At 40.2% G+C, this 25,911-nt stretch overlaps 2 protein-coding genes across 12 annotated transcripts in view; both read left to right on the forward strand.

Moving 5' to 3' along the window:
- neo1a (neogenin 1a) overlaps positions 1-8,952 on the forward strand; it is a 248,723-nt gene extending 239,771 nt beyond the window's left edge. For 4 of the 11 annotated variants that reach the window (XM_049597522.1, XM_049597570.1, XM_049597532.1 and 1 more), the window contains exons 21-28: positions 306-374; positions 1,071-1,209; positions 1,405-1,649; positions 2,231-2,323; positions 2,658-2,828; positions 3,546-3,833; positions 5,842-5,978; positions 6,600-8,952. In XM_049597522.1, coding sequence (XP_049453479.1) covers positions 306-374; positions 1,071-1,209; positions 1,405-1,649; positions 2,231-2,323; positions 2,658-2,828; positions 3,546-3,833; positions 5,842-5,978; positions 6,600-6,752 — 1,295 coding nt within the window. In that variant the 3' untranslated portion in view covers positions 6,753-8,952. The other 7 variants (XM_049597561.1, XM_049597612.1, XM_049597541.1 and 4 more) reach the window with 6 other exon arrangements.
- Positions 8,953-13,352: 4,400 nt separating this feature from the next.
- Positions 13,353-25,294, forward strand: LOC125901768 (sorting nexin-1-like). The gene is made up of 15 exons (XM_049597669.1): positions 13,353-13,492; positions 14,341-14,488; positions 16,830-16,966; positions 17,090-17,156; positions 17,400-17,443; positions 17,590-17,731; positions 17,832-17,910; positions 19,485-19,560; positions 19,655-19,768; positions 19,911-20,004; positions 20,172-20,377; positions 20,636-20,779; positions 23,032-23,112; positions 23,803-23,874; positions 24,091-25,294. The coding sequence occupies exons 1-15, from the start codon at positions 13,373-13,375 to the stop codon at positions 24,139-24,141; spliced, it is 1,575 nt and encodes a 524-aa protein (XP_049453626.1). The 5' UTR covers positions 13,353-13,372; the 3' UTR covers positions 24,142-25,294.
- Positions 25,295-25,911: the final 617 nt, after the last annotated feature.

Here is a 25,911-nt window from a genome sequence, read left to right on the forward strand (position 1 = left end):
CTGCTCTCCTTTGGCCTGTTAAGCTGAGTCCTCTGACAAAATGGCTAATGACCAAGGTAAACTTCCCCTCCACAATTTATCTTTCACTGCTGACTCTGCACCTCGTGTGTCTCTTTTCTTCGAGATTAGCATTTTCCAGGCTGATGGAAACTTGGGCTGCATGACCGGCAAAATCTATTAATGCTTGTAGAAATGTTAAAGCGATAATGTATGTGAAGAACATTAGACAAAAGCATAAATGTGACAGTAAAAGAGGCCATGAACACACTTAAAGAGTAAAACATACTTTTTCCGTTTTGAATCAGCCTCAAATCTTCCACCGAAGCCGGGGCCTCCAGGCAACCAGCATCCACAGGACCCAGGAACTGCAGTTGGTAAGATTTTCCTCTCACCTGATGTCTTTAAATCAGCTGTGTCACACAATCAGGGAGACACTACAGCAGCTAAAACCATGATCTGATTGTGGTCAGGAAGTTGATCATTTTAAGGATGACAACTTATCTGTCTTCTCTGACAGTGCATTTTAAAATCTGCTATTTTAAATGTGAGTACTTTTTTTTTTTGCTGTAGTGAGATGTGTTATGTTCCCCAGTGTGTTTTAAAGGTCCAGATCCAGTGCAAGATTTAGGGGTTTTTATTGCCATCTAGTGGTGAGGATTGCAGATTGCATCCAGCTGAAACTTTTCCTGATTAGAATTCCCTCAGTGTTCATTGTTCAGGAGGTTTTTATTGGGACCCGAATTATCCTCAGAGGTCTCTTCTTCACCAAAACAAACGGACCCGGTGATTTAAACCGGTAATAATGCTGAATAAAACAGTTTCACATTTACAAAAATCGGTGTTTTCCAATGCTCTTGTCACAGATGGGCCGCAAATGATGGTGGCAACACGAAAACGTAAATGTCCCCTATCTAGAGCCAGTGTTTGGTTTGTCCACTCTGGGCTACAGTAGAAACATGGCGGTGCAACTTTGCGATCTGCTGATATATCCCCCTAAATCCTGCTCACTGGATTTGTTAAAGAGGTATTTATGTATGTATCCAGTCTCATCCAGTCTTTCTCCTCTCGAGGTAAATCAGGGGTGGGAGGCAACAGCGAAGGTCACATCCTGGTCATTGTCATCATCATCTCAGTGGGAGCGTTCACCATCATCGTGGTGGTGGTCGGGGCCTTCCTGTGCACACGGCGAACCACGTCGCACCAGAAAAAGTAAGAAACTCAGGCACTCTTTGAACTTTCGTGTCCTCTTTTTGTTTCTCAGTTCTCCATTTAAATTTCAAAATGCATCTTTTGACTCTGTTTACTAATCTACAGCTCAGCTTCCTCCTGTGTCCCATCTTGCTTGTGTATCTCTCTGCAAATGGGGTCAGTGTTTCACCGTCACCTCTGCGTTCTCTCCTGCAGAAAGCGGGCTGCCTCTAAGTCCTCAAATGGCTCCCACAAATACAAGGGAAACTCCAAAGACCTGAAGCCACCAGATCTTTGGATTCACCACGAGAGGCTGGAGCTGAAACCCATGGACAAGTCGCCAGATCCTAACCCAGTCATGACCGAAACACCCATCCCCCGCACCTCGCAGGACATCACGCCTGCTGATAGCGGCCTGGATAGCAACCCCCACCTGCAGCAGCGGCGCAACTCCTACCGTGGTCAGTCTTGCCCGAGGGTGGGAGAAGACTTAAAATTTGATGTTATGGCAAAGAGATCAAAGTGAAATGTCACACTTGCTGCCTGAGCCTACATGCATAATAATAATACCGAGCAAACTTCTCGAGTTTGGCCAGCAGACAGGAAAGTACAAGTTTTGGGAGCTTGACTGAGAAAACAGTTGGTTTATTTCGACAGGAAATGTGTTTATACCCTCAAGTTGACTTCCAGGGGGATCGCTGCGGGAATCTCAGAGAATTTGAGAGAGTGTTTTTGTTTCACAAGTCAGCACTTGTGTTTGTTTTTTCTGTGGTTATCATGCAAAACATTTCATGCTTTTCATACATAATGTCCATAACTTGTCATGATCGCAGTGCTGCAGGAACACACTGCAGATCCACTCCATGTTATTAGCTCATAGCAAAAGAATGCTTAGTGTGACCATGACATTTAGAAATACAGTTAAAACCCAGTGATATGAAATTAAATCAAGGATCCTGAGGTCTACCGATGGATCATTTACCAAAAAGAAGAGTAGAGTAGCGACTCTTTCTGATTGGCTGGTTTCCACCATACCTTTTAGGCCACGAATCAGAGGACAGCATGTCTACACTAGCAGGCCGACGAGGGATGAGGCCTAAAATGATGATGCCTTTTGACGCTCAGCCGCCTCAGCGTAAGTGTGTGTGTGTGAGTGTGAGATAGTAAGGAGTCGATTTTGCATAGAGCACCGAGTTTTTAACAAATGACCAATTTCTGAATATTTCTCATGCTGCTGTTTGTCTAATCAACAAAACAAATCCATCTCATGCTTCCCACATTTTTATTCTTCCTTCCTAAATTCGGTGACTGAGAAAACATTTGTTTGTTTATCACAGTAAACTGCATGTGTGTGTATCTCACCTGCATATACTTCCACACCCTTCATCATTATTACAGCTGGTTAAACATCTTGTCCTGTGTGTGTGTGTCCTATGTGTGTGTTTGTGTGTATCCATTTCCATTCACAGCTGTGATTAGTGCTCACCCCATCCATTCCCTCGATAACCATCACCACCATTATCACATGGGCAGCCTGGCGTCGCCAACACGCAGCTACCTCTACCACCAGGGGAGCGGGCACTCACGCCCGCACGCCTGCGCCACCCCTATCTCCCATCTAGACAGGGTGGACTCTACAGGTGAGACACTGCCACCTGCTGGACAGCCGGAGGTGCACAGAGGGACACTCAGACCTGCTCATGTTCATTCATTGATTTATCATTTGCTCCTTCATTCACACGCAGCTGCCATTGGTGCTACATTCGTATTTTAGTTTTTTCAAAGTGTTACTAACCACTCTTCTCTGACCTCCCTGACTTCTGGAATCGATTTTAAATGCTCTCTTCTACTCAACTTTTACCAAAATAATTTCAGTGTTGCCACCAGGAATGCAGTCAGACATGCCGATGGTTCAGACTCTTTGACTCTGGTTATTGAGAAACAGCGCAGGAATGGCTGAGGGCTGAACTGCTGATTGTTCTGTTGACAAAAAAATATAGATTGTTTTGTAATAATAATAATAATAATCTGTGTTTATTGAGTACTTTTCAAAACAGGGTTGGAAAGTGCTTCACAGGGCAGCAAAATAAAACAGACAGATCAGAAAATCAACAAGTTTTTACAAGAAAACAGATGAAAAATAGTTTAATTAGTGATGCAGTGGATGTGCACATGTATACAGGGTATATCTGTATATATTAAGTCTTCCAGTGTCAATTCAGGTTAACATAATCATCTGTAACACAGTGTAGAAGTTCTTTCACGAGATACATACACAGACTGTATGAAGCTGGTGATTCCTGCCCTGTGAAAGCAGACGTTGTAAACCCATCTGCTTACTGTGTCGCCCCCTCCAGAGTCAGTGAGGAACACCCCCAGTACGGAGCCCCTCCCTCCAGCCACCGCCTCCTCCCAGGCCTCCTGCCCCTCGGAGATCATGGCCGACCCCGAGGGCAGCTACCACGGCTCCACCACCACGGAGGAGGAGGCCAGCTACTCCAGCAACCTGCCCCCTCACCGCTCGGCTCACCCACACGCCCACGCCCACCCGCTCAAGAGCTTCGCCGTACCCGCCATCCCAGCCACCAGCCATCCATCATACGAGTCTCCCGCCCTGCCCAGCACGCCCCTGCTTGCTCAGACCGGTGAGCAGAGACACACACTCGCATCAAACACACACAGATTAGCGTGTCTGCTTGGGTCAGGCGACACTACAAGACTGCTGACTGTCACCCAAGCTGTTCACGCTGTGAGCAGGCAAAGGCCGGCAGTCTCAGATAAAATCCACTGATGACGCATTATGTGATGATCACTCATTAGGTAGAGACCGTTTGATTTAAAAAAAGTGAAATTTTTTTTTACTCTCTGTGTATAGTAATAAGTTACTTATTACATTAAGTTTTCATTACTTTCACCCTAGTGACCTCAGAAGAACCAGTAGGCATTTTAAATGGATGAGTGTCATGTTGTTTCACAGAGGCTCCAGTTTATTACAGTTCATTTTAAATCCAGTGCTGCAGCTCTGACCTATTCATGTGTTCACATACAGCGATTACCACTTCGTATTATAATCCCCTGCCTATGATATAGAACCATTAAATAGCCTGGACCATTTGAAATAAATAAATATCCTTGGACATGGGAAGGGTCAGGCAGAGGATCGAAGTCTGATAATTATGAGATATGGATCAATATTTGTTGGCCTATTATGCGAAACACAATAAACAAATGAAGGCTGGTGATATTCTGTTTGTGTGATGTCATCCACACGTTGCATAAAAAGACCTAAATCAGCAGGGCTTGAGTTCGTCTCTCAGTACTTTCAGACCTCCTCAGCCTGTCTAATGCACCCAGCTCTAAGCTGTTTGAGATGAAGATTTCAATCCTGCATGTTTTAGCAACAGTAGGGCTGCACAAATATGACCAATGTTTTTTTAAAGGTAAAATGTGTCACAACATACTGTTATGAATGAAGCACTGGGGTGCTACAGAGAGTCCCTAGCCTATAAATCGAATTCCAGATGTAAGGGAACTTTCTTGTCTGATAGAGACTCCAACAAAAGTCACACCATCATCATCATTTTTATATTTCTTTCCGTAAAAATGAAATGCAGAAGCCATCTCTAAAATATGGCTCATATTGCAGTCGCAATATTTGTCAAAAATAATTGCAGTATGATTATTTTTGCAAATCATGCAGCACTAAGCAACAGAAGTAAACAGTGCGTTTCATGGTGACCATCTTTCAGCTTTGGATTAACACATTTGGTGCTCTAGTGGGTATTTGGTGCATCAGAAGTGAGTCAAAAACAAACTACAGTGTGTGCATTCATGGTATTGAAGGAACATGTCACCCAGTGCAACATTGTGGCTCACTGATGTATTTTTAATAGTTTTCGGACAACAAAGGAGCTCTGCAGCACAGAGGGATACGCTGCATCAGACTTTGAATTCAGAGGCAACATTTGTTAGCAGGGTCACCACACATTTTCATGTTCATGGACAAAATGTCCAAACTTTTTTCATGACTTTTCATGGACCCATGATAAAACTTCCATCACCATTCACGACATACAACACAAACAGAACTGTGTCTTACGCTTAACTCCAGATGTTAAGTATATTGTTATAGGCAGTCCTCAGACACGGAGCGCCTTTTGTCTTTGGCTCACCAAACAAAAAAGACAGTGTTGTGAAAAGCAGACAAATAGTCAGTAAGACAACCATGTAAAGTCATTACACTTAAACTCATTGTCTGCCTGTGGTTTGAAACTCATCATCACTTTGCTGAGATAAGGACACTGATGGCACTTGAGGACTTCTTAAACACATTTTAGGTGCCAAAGGGACTCTATAGCGCCTCCTGGAGCTCAAGAGCTCAAACTGGCCAAAGAGAGGGTGGGAGCTATGTGTCAAGATACTCCTCACTTTCTTCCTTGTCCTTTCTGTAAAGAGTTGGGTCAAGGGCTTCTGTGGCCTGCCAGCTATTTCACCTGCCATGGTTACAACACTTTCTGCTCTTTTCTAGTTACTAGTAAATAGCAGAAAGTGATTGAAGGTTTATGTATCACATATGCAGAGAGCAATTTTTCATAATGTCATAATTTGTTGCCTTCACTGACTGTAGTATTTTTGTGTCTTTGTCACATTCAGGGCCTCCAACTCACCCCCATGTTGTTAAAACAGCCTCTATCGGAACACTAGGAAGGACACGAACACCGATGGTCGTCACTGTGCCCAACGCCCCTGATGTGCCAGAGACCAGCAAGATGCTGGAAGATGTAGACAGCGTGAGTATAGCGCCCCACCCTGGTTGCCTGTAGCAGTGCAGTCTGTATTTTGCCAGGCCTAATGGTGGTGAATATTTAATATTTAGTCTCGTAAAACTATACCAGTCACACATTTCCTTCCAAATCCATGTTTTCTTTGGGCACTGGATTATACGGTTCCTTTCAGCTGGACATTGGTTTTAACCACAGTTTCTGTTTGTTCTTTCTCTCTTTTTATTCTTTCCAACTTCAATCTCATCATTTTATTTGTGGTGTTGTTGGCTGCATTGATCAATTCATTTAATTTCTAACAACTGATCTTAACACGACCCATAACTGGAATGATTTTATTTTTACCATTTAATCTCCGTGTCCTAATCCTTGATTGGCTGTCGAACATCTGTTGGCATCGGCTTCTCTTTTGGATGTGTTGCTTTCGTCTGCTGCCTCCTGTTGTTGTTGTTGTTGTTGTTGTTGTTGTTGTTGTTTACAACGCTTCAGTCCCATTGACCCATCCCCCCCAGCTCGCCTCATCCCCACCCATACGACTCCCCCCATCCTCTGTGAGAGATCCCTGACTGACCCTCTCCTCCTCTCCTTTCCTCTCTTCTCCTCCCTCCCTTCCTTCCTCCCTCCTTCCAGGTGCTTGCCTCCCTCCCCCCCTGCCCCTCCCCCGCCCCTCGCAGTAACCCTGTTCCTCTCCCTCAGAGCTACGAGCCCGACGAGCTGACCGAGGAGATGGCCCACCTCGAGGGCCTCATGAAGGACCTGAACGCCATCACCACAGCGCCATGAGCATGCACACACACCCACACACACACACACACACTTTCTCTATCATACACACACACAGAAAGACACACACTCTAATGTCAAACACACCCAAACACAAGCCTTGGGAGCCAGAGGCTGGTGGACACAAAATGGCTTCATGTGCCCAAGAAAACTCTCATGTCCCCCTGCAGAGAAAAAAAAAAACAAACAAACTCCAGACTGAAACTTAGGAACTTTTTTCGGCTTACCTTGCTCAGTCTCAGGAAGGAGATTGCCATGAGAGGGAAGAAAAAGTGACACGCTTCATCTTTTTATGAAGAACCATTCTCAGAGACAATGAACTTTTAAAACATTGGTCGCTTTCAACCGGAAGATTGTGAATTTTTTCCTCAGCAAAAATGCGTGCGGTAGGTTTTTTTCGGCGGCGGCGAACGCTTGCTCACGATGAGACAACGGTTGATTCAAGTCAAAAGGAGAATGTCCCAAAATATGCTGGTTTTAATGTTGGTGCTCATGTGGCGCAGTCTACACACAGTGTTTGTTTTAGTGTTTTCTTTGTGCATTTTGTATATCTATTGGGCCGTTTCAGTGAAGTGAACATTGGATATCAGCCCCCCCTTTACAAGCCTACATTATTCATAAACGTGGTCAATTTTTTTTTTTTTTGTTTCTACCCCCTTGTGTCATATATTGTGCCATGACTTTTTATTATTTTCTATGTTATTGTATTATTTTTTTTACACACATATCCTTATTAACATGTACATATGTTGTGTTTTTTTTTTTAAACTGCCTCATTCTTTTGATGTTTCCCGTTGTTTCATTGTTATTTTTTGGGATGAAAGTGGGATTACAAGTGAGTCCTGAAGCTCAGTTTTCATATCAAAAGGGGAGAGAGAGCCTGATGTGTTTTACAGTATGTTGTTCTCTGGCATTGTTTTTTTTCCCCCTTTGTACATTGAAACAGCTTCTTTTTTCAGTCTTTTGTTCGTTGTTGTGGGAGCTCCGTTTTAAAAGCCTTACCAACGTGTTTGTATGTTGGACAGTCGAGACATCTCGGCTCTCCGCGGATGTCGCTCAGAGTTGTGCTGTCACTCACCGCCATGGCAGTTTCTATGTAGTTCTGTGGGACTTGACAGTATCTCCTCACAGGTCAGGGGTACCTAGGACTCAGGGCGCTGACCCCCCTCCCCACCCCTCTTTAAAAAAGATTTAAAAAAATAAAAATAAAAAACAAGTCACATGGCACCCAATCAATCAATCACCTGCAACAGACGAGTTATCTTTTATATGAGAAGTTCGATCGAATGTGTGTGTCGTTTCCAAAAACCAATATTTGGTTTCAGACGTCCGTACTGCTGAACCACGTGTGCATTTTCCCACAGCGGAGTGTGTTTTGCTGTTTTTATTTTGTTCCTGCTGTTGTCATCAGATGCCCTGGTTCTTTTACAAATCTTAGAAGATGCAAAGATGTTGGCCTTTTGAATGGGACTCCCAGAATTTTTTTTTTACATGGTACTTTTTGTATGAAGAAGAAAAAAAAACGAAGCTTGTTCTATACACAAATCCGATGTAAAAAGGAAAAAAAAGTTCATCTAAGAAACTAGTTTTTCATTACCCTCTTACCCAAAGAAATTTGTCATTTGCAATCATAGTAATTTGCTCTACTTTTGTGAATACCATGTTTCTCATAAATGTACATCGTCATGAATGTCAATATAACTGTAAGAGATTTTAACTATGGATACAAACAAGGAACAAGTTTTGGGGGGAAAAAATGATTGAAAACAAAGGGGGAGAAAAAAAAAAAGGACCGGACTCCATTTGGGAAATAATCTATTGAGTTGTAAACAGTTGAACCTGTATTGCACTTTTTCACAATTTTTGAAAAGTACATTTCTTACATATCTTGTGTTTTAAATATCAAAAGCTGTTTGTGTAACGTAGTGTCCTAGGTAAGCAGCAGGCAGCTGGTCTTGTTTTTTATGTTTATTTTTTTCTTTGCTTCAGAGATGATATGAATTTGAGCGGGCCGAGGTGTTCACTCCGCAGCTCACGATGAGGAATTCTGTTGTTGCTTGTTCATGTACAGAGCTTTCTTTGCTTTCTGTAGAAAAAAAAAATCTGTGGCTTTTTAAAAAATGTCGAAAAAAGTTTGGAAAAAAAAAGATGTTTTTTTATTGGTGCTCCTATACATTGTGTATACAAACTATTATGAATACTAACAAAGTAAATGTTTCTGCTTGTCTTCTTTTCATCGAACACCATCAGGACGCCTGTCACGTATTAACACAGCTTTTACTGATCGCTGAAAGGCGGCGGTGGAATGTGGGGAAGGTTACTTTTTAAATGTAATAGGTTACAGAGGTAGTGATACATGGACTGCACTTGTATAGCACTTTTCTAGTCTCCAGCCACTCAAAGTGCTTTTACACTACATGCCACATTCACACATTCACACATTCACACACTGGTAGCCAAGGCTGTCATACATGTTGCCACATGCTACTCAGTAACCATTCACACACACTCACACACTGATGGAACAGTCATCTGGAGCAATTTGGGGTTCAGTATCTTGCCCAAGGAAACTTCAACATGCAGACTGGAGGAGCAGGGAATTGAAATCCCAATTTTCCAATTGGTGGACGACCCGTTCTACCTCAGAGCCACAGCCGCCCTCAAACATTTGATTACTGGTTTTTTTTGTTTGTTTGTTTGTTTGTTTTGTTTTTTTGAACGTGACTGATTGCGGTTACATTAACATGTAGATCAGGGGTGTCAAACTCATTTCAGTTGATTGGGCCACATACAGCCCAGTTTGATCTCCACTGGGCTGGACCAGTACCCATTACCTAATAACCTATGAATAACAACCCCTCAGATTATTTCCTTTTTTTAGTGGAAAGAAGTCCATCCTTAAAACATTCAGTCTTTTACAAAAATAATCAACAGCCTGCAATATCATCCGAAAAATATGTGCAAATTAAAACTCAAACCTCTCAGCTTTCACACGTGCATCAATACCAGGTGTGCAAAGTCATCCAGTGGGCCCAATTGGACCCTTTGGTGCGCTGGTTCTGGTCCCCGGGCCGTATGTTTGACACCCCGGCTGATGTTTCATCAGGTTCACACCCAGTATTTTAAGGCTGACAGCATTTTCACTGCTGGTAAACAAGCTTTGCACTGAACGACGAACGAAGGAAAATTTTCTTGAATTTCCACACACACGTGACCACTTGCCTTGATGTGGTCGGCTGGTCGCAGGCATGGCAGATTCAGGTTGCTGAGAGCAATGCACAGTGATTTGATTGGCTGAAGAGAGGTGAAGCAAATCTCCACAAGAGAATCAATCAAACACAACGCTCAAACTTTGAGCGCACACTGACACATTAATGTAGCCCATCTGAACGCAGAGACAGTTATTTTATTATTTATTTATATAAGTAGTTACTCCCCAGCACTGTAGTGATGGAATGCAACAGTACATTTTCTCGAGTGCTGTACTTAAGTACAGTTTTAAGGCACATGGGGTGCCCAGTAGCTCAGTGGGCAGAGCAGGTTCACTTGCGTTCAAAGGCAGTGTCCTTGCCACAGGCAACATCCACAGGATCAATTCCAGCTCGTGGCCCTTTGATGCATGTCATCCCATCACTCTCTCCCTTTCACACTTCAAACTGTCCCGTCATTAAAAGCCCCCAAAAATAATCAGAAGTAAAGGTATTTTACCTGAGTATTATCATTATATGCTATTTTATACTTTTACTCTTATACAATATTGTACCTTTTTTTTTTTTTTAGGGTTTTTTTTGGGCATTTTTGCCTTTATAGATAGGACAGTTGAGCGTGAAGGAGGGAGAGAGAGAGGGGGGGATGACATGCAGCAAAGGGCCACAGGTTGGAGTCGAACCCAGGCCACTACATGGGGCGCCTGTTCTATCCACTAAGCCACCGACACCCCAATATTGTACCTTTTACTCCACCACATATATTTGACAGCATTCATTCCTGGTTACCTTGCAGATTCAGATCATTAATACAAATATGAATCAACCAATTAATAAATTAGGACATCTTACTATGAGTAAAGCTACCGTTCAGTGAAGTAATTAAAAATTTTCACCTTTACCAGCTGCAACATTAGTGATGCTTAAATATGAATGCATTGCTTAATGCAGTCATGTAATATTATTCTGAAATGGACCATACTGTATAATGAGTAGTTTTACATTTGGTACTTACAGTAAGTATATTTTGATGCCAATACTTAGGTACTTTTACCATAGTAGGATTTTAAATGCAGGACTTTCACTTGAAACAGAGTATTGTCACACTGTGGTATTGTTACGTTTGTTTAAGTATAACTTCAGAGTATTTCTTCCACCACTGCTGAAGTGTGCAGAAATAGGTTGTAATTAGCCTCGCGTCACCAGGCTCTTCACATAAAGTGAAGGTTGTAATCACTAATACATAATCTTAAGTCCACTGTATAGTGTATAGCCCTGTGAGTACTGGGAAAGTCAAGTAGAGCTAAAATGATTAAGTTAAATCTTTCTTAGGATATTTAACTGAATATCTTTCGATGCTGGTCGGCAAAACAAGAAATTTATGTATTTAAATTTTCGAAAATAGCTATTAGTCAAGGAGTGCTTCTTTAGGCCTGTTGAAATGGACTTGAATGAGAAACAAAAGGACAGCTGTCATGTTTGAGCTTTTCAGCCTCACATAGTTAATGAGTTAAAGTTAGTTGTGTATTTTCAGATGAAGACTGTTTAATGAACTGTCATTTATGCAGTTACATATTCTTTTCGTTTACAGCTAAAATACTACTATCATACAGACTGACTAACCTCTTCTTAGGTTTATATGTGCTGCAGATTGAAGGTGAGATTTTGTCAGATTTTGTCGATCACATCTGTGGCTTTGGTTTTCTCATCATCATGTGAGACTGAGTAAAAACTGGCTTCCAGCCTGAGCGGCTGATGGATGTGACTCACTCAGCATTTGGCTGCTAGTTGGTGTTAATTTCAAGTTTCAAGTTGATGAAGCTGGAAAAAAAGTGTGGTGTGATATTAAATTAATCCATGACACATTTTAATAAACCGCGACATTTAAAAATGCTGACATGTGCAAAGTTTGACAAATGAGATTGAAATAAACACACATCACCAGAAATGCTGTGAAGATGAAGTGAAATGGAAAAGTTAATGATTATGAGATGGTCTCACTTCATTACAGTGTGAAGAAGAGTATTGATGAAGTAAATATTGGGCTTTTATCCATAGCTCATACAATCTCACCACCATGTTGACTTCACTGTTGCAGGTTAGTCAACAGCTGGCACTCCAGCATATGAAATGTAAATCTGAATCCATGTTCAGCAGCAGAATTCAGACAAGTTTGGTTGCTTCAGGTAAGTGCCAAAGAAACAGACACTGTAAATGAAGGTAAGATCAATCAATGACAAAAATTATGTATATTTTATTTGGTGTAGTAAAGCTTTTAAAGTAATTTGACCGTTAAAAAAAAAAAACATTTGAATTCCTAAGATTAAGTTTGACTCTTTATTTGCTGTTCCATAAGTGTTATAAGTTCAGAAAACAGCAGTCTCCACAACTAAGAAACTATTAAAGTCAAACACAACAAATTAGCTCACCTCCCTGCTCTGGTTTACTGTATCTGAAAATGTGTTTATCAAATTTGTTTTGACCTCAGTTATCAGAAACGCATTGAAAGGTTTTCATATGAGCATAATTTCACCTACAACTGCACTATTATACAATCTGTATTTTAAATAATAATTATATAATAAAATGAATAGATCTACATCATGAATTAAAAATATGAAGTCAAGGAGGGTAAACAATAGAGAAACACTATTCAGTAACAAAATTATTAACTGGCTTTTATTTATTTTATTTCATTTTTTTAATTTATTTTTTACTAACGGTTGTCAAATGTTACACATTAATTTTAAAAAAAAAATACAACAAACAAATCTGTAAAAATGCTGGAATCACCTGGTAAAATTGTGTATGACAGAACCTATAATATACCATAATTTATTAGTGGAATTCTATTTTTTTTTTTTATTAATAATCTAATCTTGTGAAATCTTGAGGTAGTAAGCTGTGAAATATATGTAGTGAGGTAAAAAAAAAAAAAAAAATACAAAATGAAAAGTAGAAATCTAAAGTTTCATAAATATACTAAATACTGAAAAAATACTCAAGTACAAGTACCTCATAATCCTGAAGACTTTCCACCAGAGCCCTTAACACAACCCTAAAGCAACACACAAAGAATAGTTTTTCAAATTTAAGATTTAAATTTTCTGTATTTATTTTCTAGAAATATTTTCTGAAATTGAGAGCCAAAGCCCTCTCTGCACTAATAAATATAAGGTCCTGCTCCTTTATTTTATTTATTGTTCGAAAAAAGTTGTCAAATTTAAATATTAATTTAGAACAGATATATTAAAAACGATTCTTAAAAATAGAAGTGTAAGTGTAAAATGCAGGACTCAGCCTTATAACAGGTCTTTGCTGTGTCGTGTTATTCGGCGACCAGCAGGTGTCGCTGCCGCCATTTCCCATCTCCTCCAACTTCCGCCTACGTCAGTCCCTCTCACAACACGGAATATGGCGGCCAGCTCAGATCGGATTCCTCCTCCTTTCCCTGCCACAGAGGAACCGGGAGCCGGACTGTCTGACATGGCAGACGGAGACAGCGACGAGGGAGAGGACATCTTCGTCAGTAACGTATGTTTACAGCTCATAATTACGAACCGTAACCATTTTGTGACGGTTGATATCTGCGTGAAGTGAACGAGACAGGGAGTCAGCCTCTTTATCTGATCTGACCTGCATCCACGGCAGCAGCCAAAATAACTGGCAGCTAACCGACAGAGAGGCGAGAAATGGGGTCAGGTTTTTAATAAACAGAAACGAAACTGGTTCAGAAAGTTAGCTGAAGTTAGTTTGTGTAGAAAATTAGTAGTTTGGGTTTGAAATAAGCAAGTTTGTGCGTTTAATTTAGCTTTTTCCGGCCTGTCCTAGAGCATAATTGTTAATTTAAAGATGCTCTGGTTTCTGTGTTCGGTTCAATGGTCCGTTATTAACATTTTTTTGTTAGGAATGTAAGTTTGTGTTGGCTAATGTCCAGCTAACATGACCCCAGCCAGCCATTTTCTTATTCCTCCTTATCTGTGTGTGTGACCGTTATAACGGTCATCACGCAAAGCCAATAACTGTACTTCTCTAATGTCACCTCTTGTGTCTGTGTGTCTAGCAGTGGAGGAAGAAGGACTCACATTGTGTACTTAAGTAGGAATACTATGGTCTAAAAATACTCCATTACATGTCCTGAATACTTAATGTTACTTACAAAAAAATCATAAGTATTATTAGCAAAATTGATCAAATATATAGCAAGGATCAAAACTGAAAGTACTGATTATGCAGAATGAAGTGTAGTGAAGAAAGACTCATGTAAAGTTCAGCTACCCCAAATTTGTGCTTGAGTAAATGTACTGGGTTACATTCCACCACAGTGTTTCTGTGTCTCATTAAAATCATGTGTCCCTCCTATGTGTCCTTCCTGTCTGCAGAGTAACCCCGTGGCTGTCAGTCGAGGAGTCTCTCAGCCAGACAACGTCAGCGATGAGCCTCCAGATCTGTTCAGCGAGGAGGAGGCCAGCAGCACCAATGCTAAATCCAACGGAGTTCACTCTGATGATGACAACGACCTGTTTGCTGGTTAGGAGACGTGTTCTAGTTTTAATGTTGCACAGCTTGCAGATCCTAAAGAGAAGTCAAGGTCTTGTGAAATGGTTTACTTTAAGCCTGTGTCATGCTGGACTAATTTAATGTCGATCTTTAAGGGGCATTCCTCTGATTTTATACATTAAGCTTGGTTTAGTCATGAGACTAAATACTAAAGAGGTGATGTCATCTCGGCATGGGCTGCAGCTACAGAGTACTGTGATCATCGATTAAACCATACATCATTTTTGTTTAGTGAAAAAAAAAGTAGTTAGTACATTATATAAATTACACTTGTCTTCTTTCCCAAATATGTTCAGTTTCTATAATATTAAACAGAAAAGGAGCAAATTTCCACGTTTTAGAAGCTAGAACCAGAAATCTTTGCCTTGTGGATGTTTGCTGCTGAGTAATTTTGTGGATCATCTAATCAGTTAATCAACTAATCTAGCTTGGAGACTGGAAATATATATCAGTGACTCTGCATTACAAAGTTTGGGCATAGAGTTTGAAAAATGTGGCCATTTAGGATTCTGCGTTTTGGCACATGACTCCAGACAAAAAGTCAGGATATCTATGCTTCTGCTTTATCGGTTTAACTATTCGTTTTAAAAAAGTCTGTCAATACTAAAGCACTCCGTACTTGTTTGACTTAGCTTGTTAAATGAACTTAAGGGATCCAAAGAAAAGTGGATTGTTTTCGTATTGGTTCCTAAACTCATATTAGCTCTAGTGACAACCTGTACAAACTGCTGGATTCCCATATCCACACTGTAAGATTCAGTTGGAGTTAATACAAGCAGCTGTAAGAACACTGAAACTACCAGTTTAAATCAAATTATCTAATGAAAGACTAGTCAAGGCAAGTTGATTTAATTTCATTACATGTAAAGGGATTTTGCTTTACATTAAATATGTAACACACCATGAGATTCGTAACAAGTGCAATACAAAAGAAATACAAACTAAGAAGTGAAAGAAAAAAGCACTTTGAAAATCCTGCCACCCTCTAAAAGACATTTATAAACCACAATAACAAATCATAAGCGAAAATAGAAAATGCGGACATAGTTGTGAGGTCCAAATATGTAAATAATCTAACCATAAATTCAATGCCAATTTCCAGAACTTCAAATCTCTTTGATTCTCAGTGCTTTGGACACATTGAAGGTCTGTTCCCAAAAAGTACTGAGCCATTATTACTACGTCTAAAATCTTGTTGTCATATGGTCAACAGCCTGTGGGAGTTTGAATGGGAAACTGAGGATTATCAGGCCGTCACATTTAACAAGATGAGGCATGGGATGATAGAAAAAAAATCTTGTCATGATAAGTAATTACAATTCATCACATGATCATGATAATCATCAAAATATGCTTAAATTTCTAAAAATGGCACCAAAACAAAATGTTATTACTTTGCCTTAGATTTAGTTAAGAAACAATTTTTTAGGACATGCATTTTATTAGTGAACATCCCAAAAAATAATAATCAAATATTCTTGTCAAAACCAGGATTTTCAACTATTTTAAATGACATAATATCTTTCAATAGCCTCCTGAGATCCTGTGACCTCATATGAGGACATCACAGTTTGGGTTTACAACACCGTTTACTTCATTCTGCTTAACTTGGACCTGTTGTCCTCATTTGTGGACACGTTTTTTTGTGCCATCTAGTGGTAGTTAGAGCACAATACACTAATCCATGTAAAAACAAGATGGCAGCCATCTCTCCAGCTGTTTGAAGAAGTTGGGATTTTATTATCATCTCATTGAGGGCACTGGGACTTAATTATCATTGACAATGGTTAGTTTTTTATACTTATCGTGTCCTGCTGATCCCAAATAGCTAGGAGAAATTGAAAACACATACCAAACAAATGTTCGAGTCTCAGGAGGATATGAAATATTCCAATGCTTGATTAAGACATTTAGTGTTTTTTGAGGTCGGTGCATATGCAGCCTATTTTTGTCTATTTTGTCAGTCTATTTTATTGTTGGTTGCCCAGTAGTGTCTTTGGGTGCTGCTGGACACAAGATTCATGATTATCCCGATAATGGGAATTCAACATGATCAATTTATGGTCTGCGATAAAGTCGTCTATCATCCCATATCCTAAACCAGATACAAGTCCAGCTCACTTTTACAGAGGAATAAAAAAGGTCAAAATAAAGTTTTAGTTAAGTAAGTAAGTTTACAGTGAAGTAATAATTGCCACTGTTCTGGATAAACCAGGTGCGGTGCTATTGTCTGAACTACCCTTTACTCACCTGTTTCTTTTCTTTGTGGATAAAGACAGACACACATTAATTAAAAGTCTTCTTTCCCCAGAGGCACACGTGGAGCTGAGCACAGACACGCCCGGCAGCTCTGCTCGGAAAGAGCTCTCCACCTCCTCCTCTGGCCCCCGTCCTGCCTCCTCCTTCACTCAGAGCCCTGCAGCCATGCAGCCCACCTCCTTGGAGCAGGTACGGGCCACAGCTGAGCTGAGCTTCCCTCAGAACTTGGAAACAATTCATTGCATCCATGTTTTTGTAATCACTAAGTTGCCTGCCTGTTACAGCCAGTTGTGTTCTTCTTGTTAAACACAGTTGGAGGAGGAAGAGGCCAGGGATAGTTTCGATGTGGATGTTGCCGTCACCAACCCTGAGAAAGTCGGTCAGTCTCTTTTTTCATACTGTCCAAATCCAGATACTGTCAAAACTATGATATAGCTCTCTATAATTTAAAGGTAGCTGTATAATTATGACAGTGAATAGTAACCTTTTGTGGTTGTAGCTTGTACAAGTGTAGGTTGTATTTCAGCAACCGTTAAATGCACTCACACATTAATTTCAGACTGAAGCCTGAAGAAGATTAATTCTCATCTTCAATGTATCTCCAATGTTTCTGTCCTCCTAGGAGACGGCATGAATGCATATGTGGCCTACAAAGTATCCACCAGGGTCTGTAGTCAAGCTTTTCTGCATTGCATATACATATATTTAGTCTGTTTTTACATGACTCCTAAAACTGTTAATATTTCTAAATTGTCTCTATTGTTTCTAGCTATGTGGTTTTTGAAGTGCGGTGTCCCTGTCTCAACTTTCAGACCTCCTTGGCCATGTTTAAGAACAAGACCTTCTCTGTGAGGAGGCGTTATAGTGACTTCCTGGGTCTTTATGAGAAGCTGTCGGTAAAGCAGTCGCTCCAAGGTTGCATCATTCCACCACCGCCTGAGAAAAGTGTCGTTGGTGGGTGCCTTGGACTTCTTCTTCTTTTTTTTTTTTTTTTTAAAGTATGTTTCCTGTTTTGTTTTGTGTACCTTTTGGTGACTGTCATTCGGATCAACAGGAATGACCAAAGTGAAGGTGGGAATGGACGACCCATCATCAGTAGAGTTCGTGGAGAGAAGAAGAGCAGCTCTAGAGAGGCAAGTATCCAAACATGTTTCATCCAGTGACTTTATTAAGGGAATACGTAACCCTATATAATTTACTCACCCTGTGTTTCGTTGAATTTCCTGAAGAAAGTGTTTCTCTCACATGCCTCTGGTGAATGAAAAATCCAAAAACGGAGAGGATTGTTGATGAATTGAAGTCATAGAGGTCCAGGAAAACAGCAAAACTATATCAAAACATTAGTTTATGAACTCTCATACCACTTGTGCAGTATAATCCAAGTCTCAAATATCCAGGGGTGTGCCCAGTACTTCCCAAACAGACAGCCCTTTTCAATGGCTAACTGAACTGAAAGTGAAACTTATCTATGGACAATACTTCACATCAGCTGAGCCGCAAACAGATGACAGCTAATTGACAGCTGTCAGAAGTCACAATGACGGATGACAGCGCATTCAAGTCACTGATAACCAATCCAATAGTTACAACAGGATTGTTTAAGTGAACAAAATAATCGTAAATATGACAAATGACAAAAGGACATAATTACAAAAATAGCAATGACGGAAAACTACAGGTGTAATTTCATTGGCACAGATATAATATGTAAGAAGCTAAAGTCAGTGCAGTTATAACTTAAAAGTCAAACTACATACAGTGCAAAGTAACAGCAGCGGAGATCTCTGGGTTGATCTTTGTCTCTGGTGAACTCGGTAAGTGGCATTTGTTTATCTCCATGGTAATGGATATAAAAGCAAGAGGGTCAAACTTCAGGCCTAACGTTATGAGAAAGTAGAATGTCACAATTGTGTTCATATAGCATGCAACAGTGCGTACTTTTTAAGGGCAGCTGCAGTGCCTTCTAAAAGCAAAAAGAAGAAGTATGCGATTCAGAACGCACCCCGAGACTCCATTGACAAAAACAATAATTTTACCTGACTGAAAACTGGAGCTGCTGGTCTACCACGGCCTTGATTAGTTAGTTTGTTTGTGTTATTGTGTGACCTTGGTATTTTAGAGGATTAGTTGGGATTTAGCAAAGTCACACAGTAACACAAACTAATGATTGAGGCAGTGGGAGACCAGCAGCTCTCTTGTTCAGCAAGGGAAAATTACTGCTTTTGACAATGGAGTCTGGCTTCAAAGAGAGCATAGATAAGTTTCACTTCAGTTCAGTTCTGTGTTGGAAAGGATGTCTGTTTGGGAAGTACTGAGCATACAACTGGATAAATTAGACTTGGATTAAACTATAGAGTTGTGTGAGAGCTTGTGAACAGATGTTTTGATGTAGTTTTGTTGTTGTTCAACGCGGACCCCTATGACTTCAATTCATTAAGAATTTTCTCTGTTTCTGGATTCTTTGTTCACAGTGGAGGTATGTGAGAAAACTGCTTTCTTTAGGTATTCATCATAACACAGAGCGGGTAATTGATATACGAGAGGTCATCTGGGGGTTACTTTATTCCTTTAATGAGATAAGTAAAGTCATACTGGGTCTTTTTTAAATGTATTTCTACCCATGCCCATGTTTTTGTGTGCATGTCTCATGTGTTAGTTTTTACCCATTTTTACTTACTTAATTTTGCTGCCACTCTTATTTTTGTAGGTATCTGCAGAGAGTAGTGTCTCACCCATTGTTACTACAAGATCCTGATGTCCGTGAGTTCTTGGAGAGAGAGGAGGTCGGTATTTTCAGATCTAAATAAAATTCTCAAAGTAGAAATCTGGCTAATGACTTAAGATTAAGACTTTTGAGCTCTGGCTGTGTGTTTTCAGCTCCCCAGAGCAGTGAACACTCAGGCGCTGAGTGGAGCTGGCTTCCTCAAAATGATCAACAAGGCCTCAGATGCCGTCAACAAGATGACCATCAAGATGAACGAGTCTGACACTGTAAGGAGACTGTGGATGAAGTGTTTTCAGGAGGCTGTTGTGAATGTGGCCTGCATGTGAAGATGCATTGTGTAATTCTGACATAGAAGATCCATTGTTGGATAAACCATGATAGAACTTGATATGTTGCTGTGTGTCTCAGTGGTTTGAGGACAAGTTCCAGGAGGTGGAGAATGAGGAGCAGCAGCTGAGGAAGCTTCAGGCAGTGGTCGACTCCCTGGTCAACCACAGAAAGGGTGAGCTGCATCTGCTGTCTTGACTTGTCTTTGTCTGCCCAGTTTTTTTTTCTTTTCCAATTCAAACGTCAAGTTTCGAACAGAGGAAACAGAAGAGTACAGTCCAGCTGCCTGGTCCTTCAGGGTGAAACACGCAGACTGAATAAGTTTTCTGTTTCCAAAACCAGAGCTGTGTGGGAACACGGCAGTATTTGCCAAAAGTATGGCCATGTTGGGAAACTCTGAGGACAACACAGCCCTGTCAAGGGCCCTCTCCCAGCTGGCAGAGGTGGAGGACAAGATGGAGCAGCTGCATCAGGAGCAGGCAGCCAGTGACTTCTTCATCTTTGCAGAGCTGCTGGCCGACTACATCCGCCTACTGGGTGCTATGAGGGTGAGCTCACAGCTGCAGAATGGTAGTTTTACAATAGGAAGAAGTAAAGATAAGATAAAGACTCTTCAGAGGCAGTGAGGAGTAAAGCTTGAGTAAAAATTGCTTATCTTGAACATTTTAATGTACTTATTTTACTTTAGTAAGGGCACACTTCAGTAATCTTGAATAAACCATTATCATTGGTCTAGGTCACAGTTTTACTGCGAGTGTGCTACCTGTTCTCTGTTTGGTAAGTGATCAAGTGTCGGATGTCCACAGGGGTGTTTTGACCAGCGTGTGCGGGCATGGCAGCGATGGCAGGAGGCTCAGAGCACACTCCAGAAGAAGAGAGAGGCCGAGGCCAAGCTGCTGTGGGCCAACAAGCCGGACAAACTGCAGTCGGCCAAAGAAGAGATCACTGAGGTAACAGGCACAGTGACCACACAGCTGCTGCGGCACTAAAACAAGTCTCAAAGGTCTGTACATCAACAAAGGCCCGTAGAGTTAAGTTACAACCCAGCAGGAACTGTTAAGTTCTTTCATATTGTTTTAAATGTTTGAATACAACAGCCTGATGGCAAAATAGTCATTAAGTGGAGCCCTTTCTTAAGAACTGCAAAAATAACCTCTTTGATATTGATCCGGTTTCTTTATGCTCCTCATGAACAATGTAGAAGCACCATCACATCTCCAACAACACTACACACATGTACCTGTTGTCAGTATCAGTTTCAGTAAAGTGTTTTTCATTTCTTGATAAATGTTTTCAGATTAGATATAATACTGTGTTTTTAGATGGGGACATGCTATGCAACAAGTGTCTGTAGTTCTCCAGAATAAGCAGTTTATGTGTATTTGTTACCTGTTAACAAGAATAAGGTTTCATGTTCTAAAACTTTAAAGATCCCCTACACTTAAAAATGTGTTTTTCTTTAGTGTTAATGTCCCCTAAAATGTCTGACCTTGATTTTACTGACTTGTATCTGTGCAAAGTTCACTAAACAGGTGTTTTCACATTCCTCTGCTGAAGGGGGCGATGTCTTTGCACTTTCCTAAAATCAGAGATTCACGCTGGGCAAGCAAGATTAAGTATGTCACTAATTCCAAAACTAAACACATATTGATGGAGGAGCAGACTGTGACACAACACTAGCAAAAAACCCTGAAACCTCTAGCATAGAGCAAATGTGTGAGCCAGGAAAATGATTTAGGTGCACAGTGTGTGAGTAAACACAACTTACTGTTTACTGTAATCGGCATCGGACATTTTTTCATTGATAACCGATCAAATAAATGTATTTTAAAACTCGCTCCTTTGGCTCTGATACAGCCGTCTCCCTCCCTGCCTGCAGTCCCCACTGCACTGGGCTTTGTAACAATGTCCCACCTACAGCCCCCTCTGATTGGTTACACTGCACAAGTGATAGCCAGCTAACACTGATGCCTGTGCATGCTTTCACATCATGTCACATTGAGACACAGAGCTCAGACGGAGCAGGAGAGGCTCCGGTAAGCCAGCGGTAATTTTGAAGGTAAGGTAACAGAAACCAGACAGAAATGAAAGTTGCAATAAAAATCCTCTATGCTGAAGTTTTAAAGTCACCACCACAACGTTATATGATCCATTTCAATGATGACATGCTTGCCCAGAGGCGAAATTTCGACGTAACTGCCTGTTTAATTCACATCAAGCGCGATACAAATTTGCAAACAGTCTAAATGATTTAGCTTCTAAAAATAAATAGCACCAAGGCAAAAAAGAGATGTAGGAGCTATAAGTCAAAAAGTCTGGTAACCACTGAAAGTTTAATCTTTATTTATAAACTCATTATGCTATAAAAGTTTAATCTGAAAAGTAATGACTAAAGCTATAATCTTTTTGTTCGTTTTAATACTAAACACGTTCCTTTGCAACACATACATTTCTATTTCTTCATTTTGTGACCGCAACACCAAGCCCCCCCTGCTCCGGAAAAGATTTCAGATTTCAGGCACACAAATCTTCTGTGCTCCACATTTCAGGCACAAATTTTTTTCTTGCTTCAACCCCTGGAGTTAGCATTAGCATGTTGAAACTTTTGACAGAAAACATGGTAGTGTGCAGTTTTTGCATGTAAACCAGACCAATATTAACACGGTGACATAGTGGCAGATATTATTGCATATTGCACAGCCAGTAAGGCTGTGTCAGCCACTGCTAGTTACAGTCTAACAAGCTAACAAACAACATTAATAGAAGATGCTAATTGAACTTAGCATTCTTATGATGTGTCTGCTGGTCACTGACTAAGGCGCAAACATGTACGGCTGAATCTCTCCTATGTTTCCTTTAATGCTAACCATCTTCATGTCCACTCCTCTTATGCCCTGTCAATGTAGAGCTGGGCTACTGATGGAGATAGCGGAACCTAGCACAAGCAGTGGTGGTGGGCATGGCCAGATCCAGAATTTCTCAATGAGGGAGAGAGATTAGATCTGCTTCCAGCCCCTTTTCAGAGTTTTTTTGTTTTTTAACCTGTGGGGAAACATGTTAAACAAAATATTCATAGATTAATTTGTATTTTTACATACTTTAAAACATGTCTGGAGGGGGACTTTAATACCACATACTTGAAAGTATCAAGACATTAATGATTTGTTGACTGTTTTTGTTTCCTCCTCCTGTTTGTCCTCAGTGGGAGGCGAGGGTCACTCAGTACGAGAGAGATTTCGACAGGATTGGCATGACTGTACGCAAGGAGGTTCTCAGGTTTGAGGTGTGTTTATGGTTTTATAATTGCAATACAAAGTTAAAAGTTTAATGTTTTATTGTCTTATTACAGCTTTGGATCAAAGTAGATTTAATATGCTGTTTTAGTTTTTTAAACAGATCAACAGAGAAAGTTAAAATTGAATGCTTTTTATAGGCACTGTATGTGTGTGACCTTCTGGACTTGTATTGCTTTCACTGTAGACGTTGTAGAAAGAACAATTTAATTGTGAGACAAACATGTTTGGGCTAGAGGCCTTCATCAGGGTCATTATAAACCAAGGAGTCTCTGTGCATCAGCCAACTTCAAGCTTAAACTGATGCCTCAACAGACAGGCAGGATTTTGGCAGATGAGATCAAGAGCACCCAGTTATAGTAGGAGCTTTTAACACTGCTAGTGTTTTGATATAGAATATGCCTGAAGACAGAAAGATTCTTCTTTCCAGATCCAACATTTAAAATAGTCTTCTGAGGCATCCCATATCCTTTTCAGTGCGGTGAGATGGCTCGCAGATAGACTTGTCTTTCGGGGGATGAGATGGAAGCTCAGATATTTTATATTTTTAAATGTTAAAAAATGGCCCTGACGAACGCCAAAAGCTTCTTGGAAGCAGGTGCACTTCTGCCAGAAATTCTCACAGCTGGCTTTTCCATTGGCAAAGAGCTTGAGACGTGACAACACTTTTGTCTCCTCAGAAAGAAAAAGCCAAGGACTTCAGGAGCCAGATAATCAAGTATTTGGAGGCGATGCTGCAGTCTCAACAACGGGTAATCATTTCACTATGTCTAGTATTATATTCACTTGTACAGTTTACTCAGTGCATTTAACCTCATGGCTACCAAAGTGTCCCTTTTAACTGTAGCATTTTATAGTTATTGTGGATATCAAGACTTTGAAATATTGGTTATAATTAGATTTTATTGAAATATTGAGTGATTACAACATTTTAACGTTCTATTCTTCTTGTCCTGATTGTATTCCAGCTTGTTAAGTTTTGGGAGGCGTTCCTGCCTGAAGCAAAGGCTATAGCTTAATGAAGAGGGAGACTTTCTGAAGACCCCAACTGCCTTTTTTTAACACTTTACCTCTTGACCAGGAACTGAGAGGACGATTTTGAAACACACAAGAAACTTCCATCCATTTTTTTCTTTCATCTTTTTAACCATAGTGTATTCTCTTATCTTGTACAGTTCTTTTTGATATAATAAGCTGCCGCATTTACAAAATGTTTCTTTGGTATAACTCCTTGTTTATGTACTTGACTGAAGATGGTATAAAGCAGAACGTGGACCTGGCCGTAGTATTTGTAAAGACCCACCGTCTGCCAGTGGGCTATATATTTATGTTTCTTGATTAAACCAGTATGATAAAGTGTTAACACTGAGGTACTGCCCTAGAGCAACATTGTCTATAGTTTACATTAGATGATAGACGTATGTAAGTCATTCCAGCCTCTAACAGCTCATGTTGATGGATGCATGTCAGATAATGTTTTGATGCACTAAAATGCATTGTACAGTTGGAAAAGCTGTTTTTTAAAAATGAAAATACCACTATTGATGACTGAGGTCATTTAACAGGAGTATTAGCACATTGTTATTGTATCACACGTTGCATATTAGATCATAGAAATCATATTAAAACTCACATTTGGAGTTGTTACAATATAACAGAAACTGAAGGTTACAGTGAGTGCAAGTTGAGAATATGCAATCACTGCTTTGTTGGTATTTTCTATGACGATGTATTTACTAGAATCATGTTGTCAAATATTGTATTAATCCATTTTCTTCCGCAAACCGTTTTAAGTACTTTGATTTCTTGTGTCAGAGATTTAGGCCCAGAGCGACTCGTCTGAAAGTGCTGCAGAGATTGTTTACTGCCTGTAAATGACTATTGACACGTATGTACACATGTACAGTACTTGAATCGAATCATACAAATACTTTCAGATATTAGTAACCATACATGTTTTGATAAATTGGTTTAACAGTGACAGGAAGGCACAGACATTCAAGTGGTATGGTCCCTTATTTTCTTATTCAGCATTTGTAAGCGTAGTTTCTCCGTCATGTCATATTTACGTAAGAATGTGCTTTATTTTTGTAACCACTTTGCATTAGCACACACATTTTCCTGGAAATGCTAAAACAGGTAGATGTACAAAATAAATATGATTGGTTAAGCTTTGGGCACTGGTTTCATGTTTTCTTGTTTTGTCTTTGTGGGATTTCTTATTTAAGCTCAGGAGACCTTTGTCACAGCGGACGTTTGGACTTGAAAAGCACAGGTGAAATTGATTACAATAACGATTGCTCGGTTCCATTAAGTGTCCCAGTACTGTTTCAGTGAGCCAGCATGCACAAAGCCAGTGCCTCCCCTAAGTGGAATAAAGCCACAATTAATGTAATTAAATACAGCTGTGCTTTTCCTACTATGATAGTCAAAATGTCTGCCATTAAAAAGCTCTGTTGCATGGATAAATAATGAAGCAAATGGCCTTGAGGCTTTAAGATGTAAAAAGGCCCTCTTGTGATTGCAATCATTTCATGTGTTTTTCAGAAAATATTGACAGTTAACCATGACGTAAATTGCTGCTGTTGGTTGACAACTACAACTGTTTGTGTTGTAGATAAACTGACTGAACCTTTCCCGAAATTTGGTGACACTGCAGATCCACATATTAAACACAAACTCTCAGACACTGTACACTCCTGCATGTGGCACAGGGTGTATTTTCTTGAAGCAGAACTATTCTAGTGTCAAACATTGAAATCAATTCAAATTTGAAATCCTCTGTGCAT

The sequence above is a fragment of the Epinephelus fuscoguttatus genome, linkage group LG2 (assembly GCF_011397635.1).
Source record: "Epinephelus fuscoguttatus linkage group LG2, E.fuscoguttatus.final_Chr_v1".
NCBI classification, from domain to species: Eukaryota; Metazoa; Chordata; class Actinopteri; order Perciformes; family Serranidae; genus Epinephelus; species Epinephelus fuscoguttatus.

Coding starts and splice junctions, on each gene's coding strand:
- LOC125901768 (XM_049597669.1), top strand. CDS start 13,373: ATGGCGGCCAGCTCAGATCGGATTCCTCCTCCTTTCCCTGCCACAGAG. Junction 20,780..23,031: donor CCAAAGAAGAGATCACTGAG/GTAACAGGCACA, acceptor GTTTGTCCTCAG/TGGGAGGCGAGGGTCACTCA. Junction 23,113..23,802: donor AGGAGGTTCTCAGGTTTGAG/GTGTGTTTATGG, acceptor TTGTCTCCTCAG/AAAGAAAAAGCCAAGGACTT.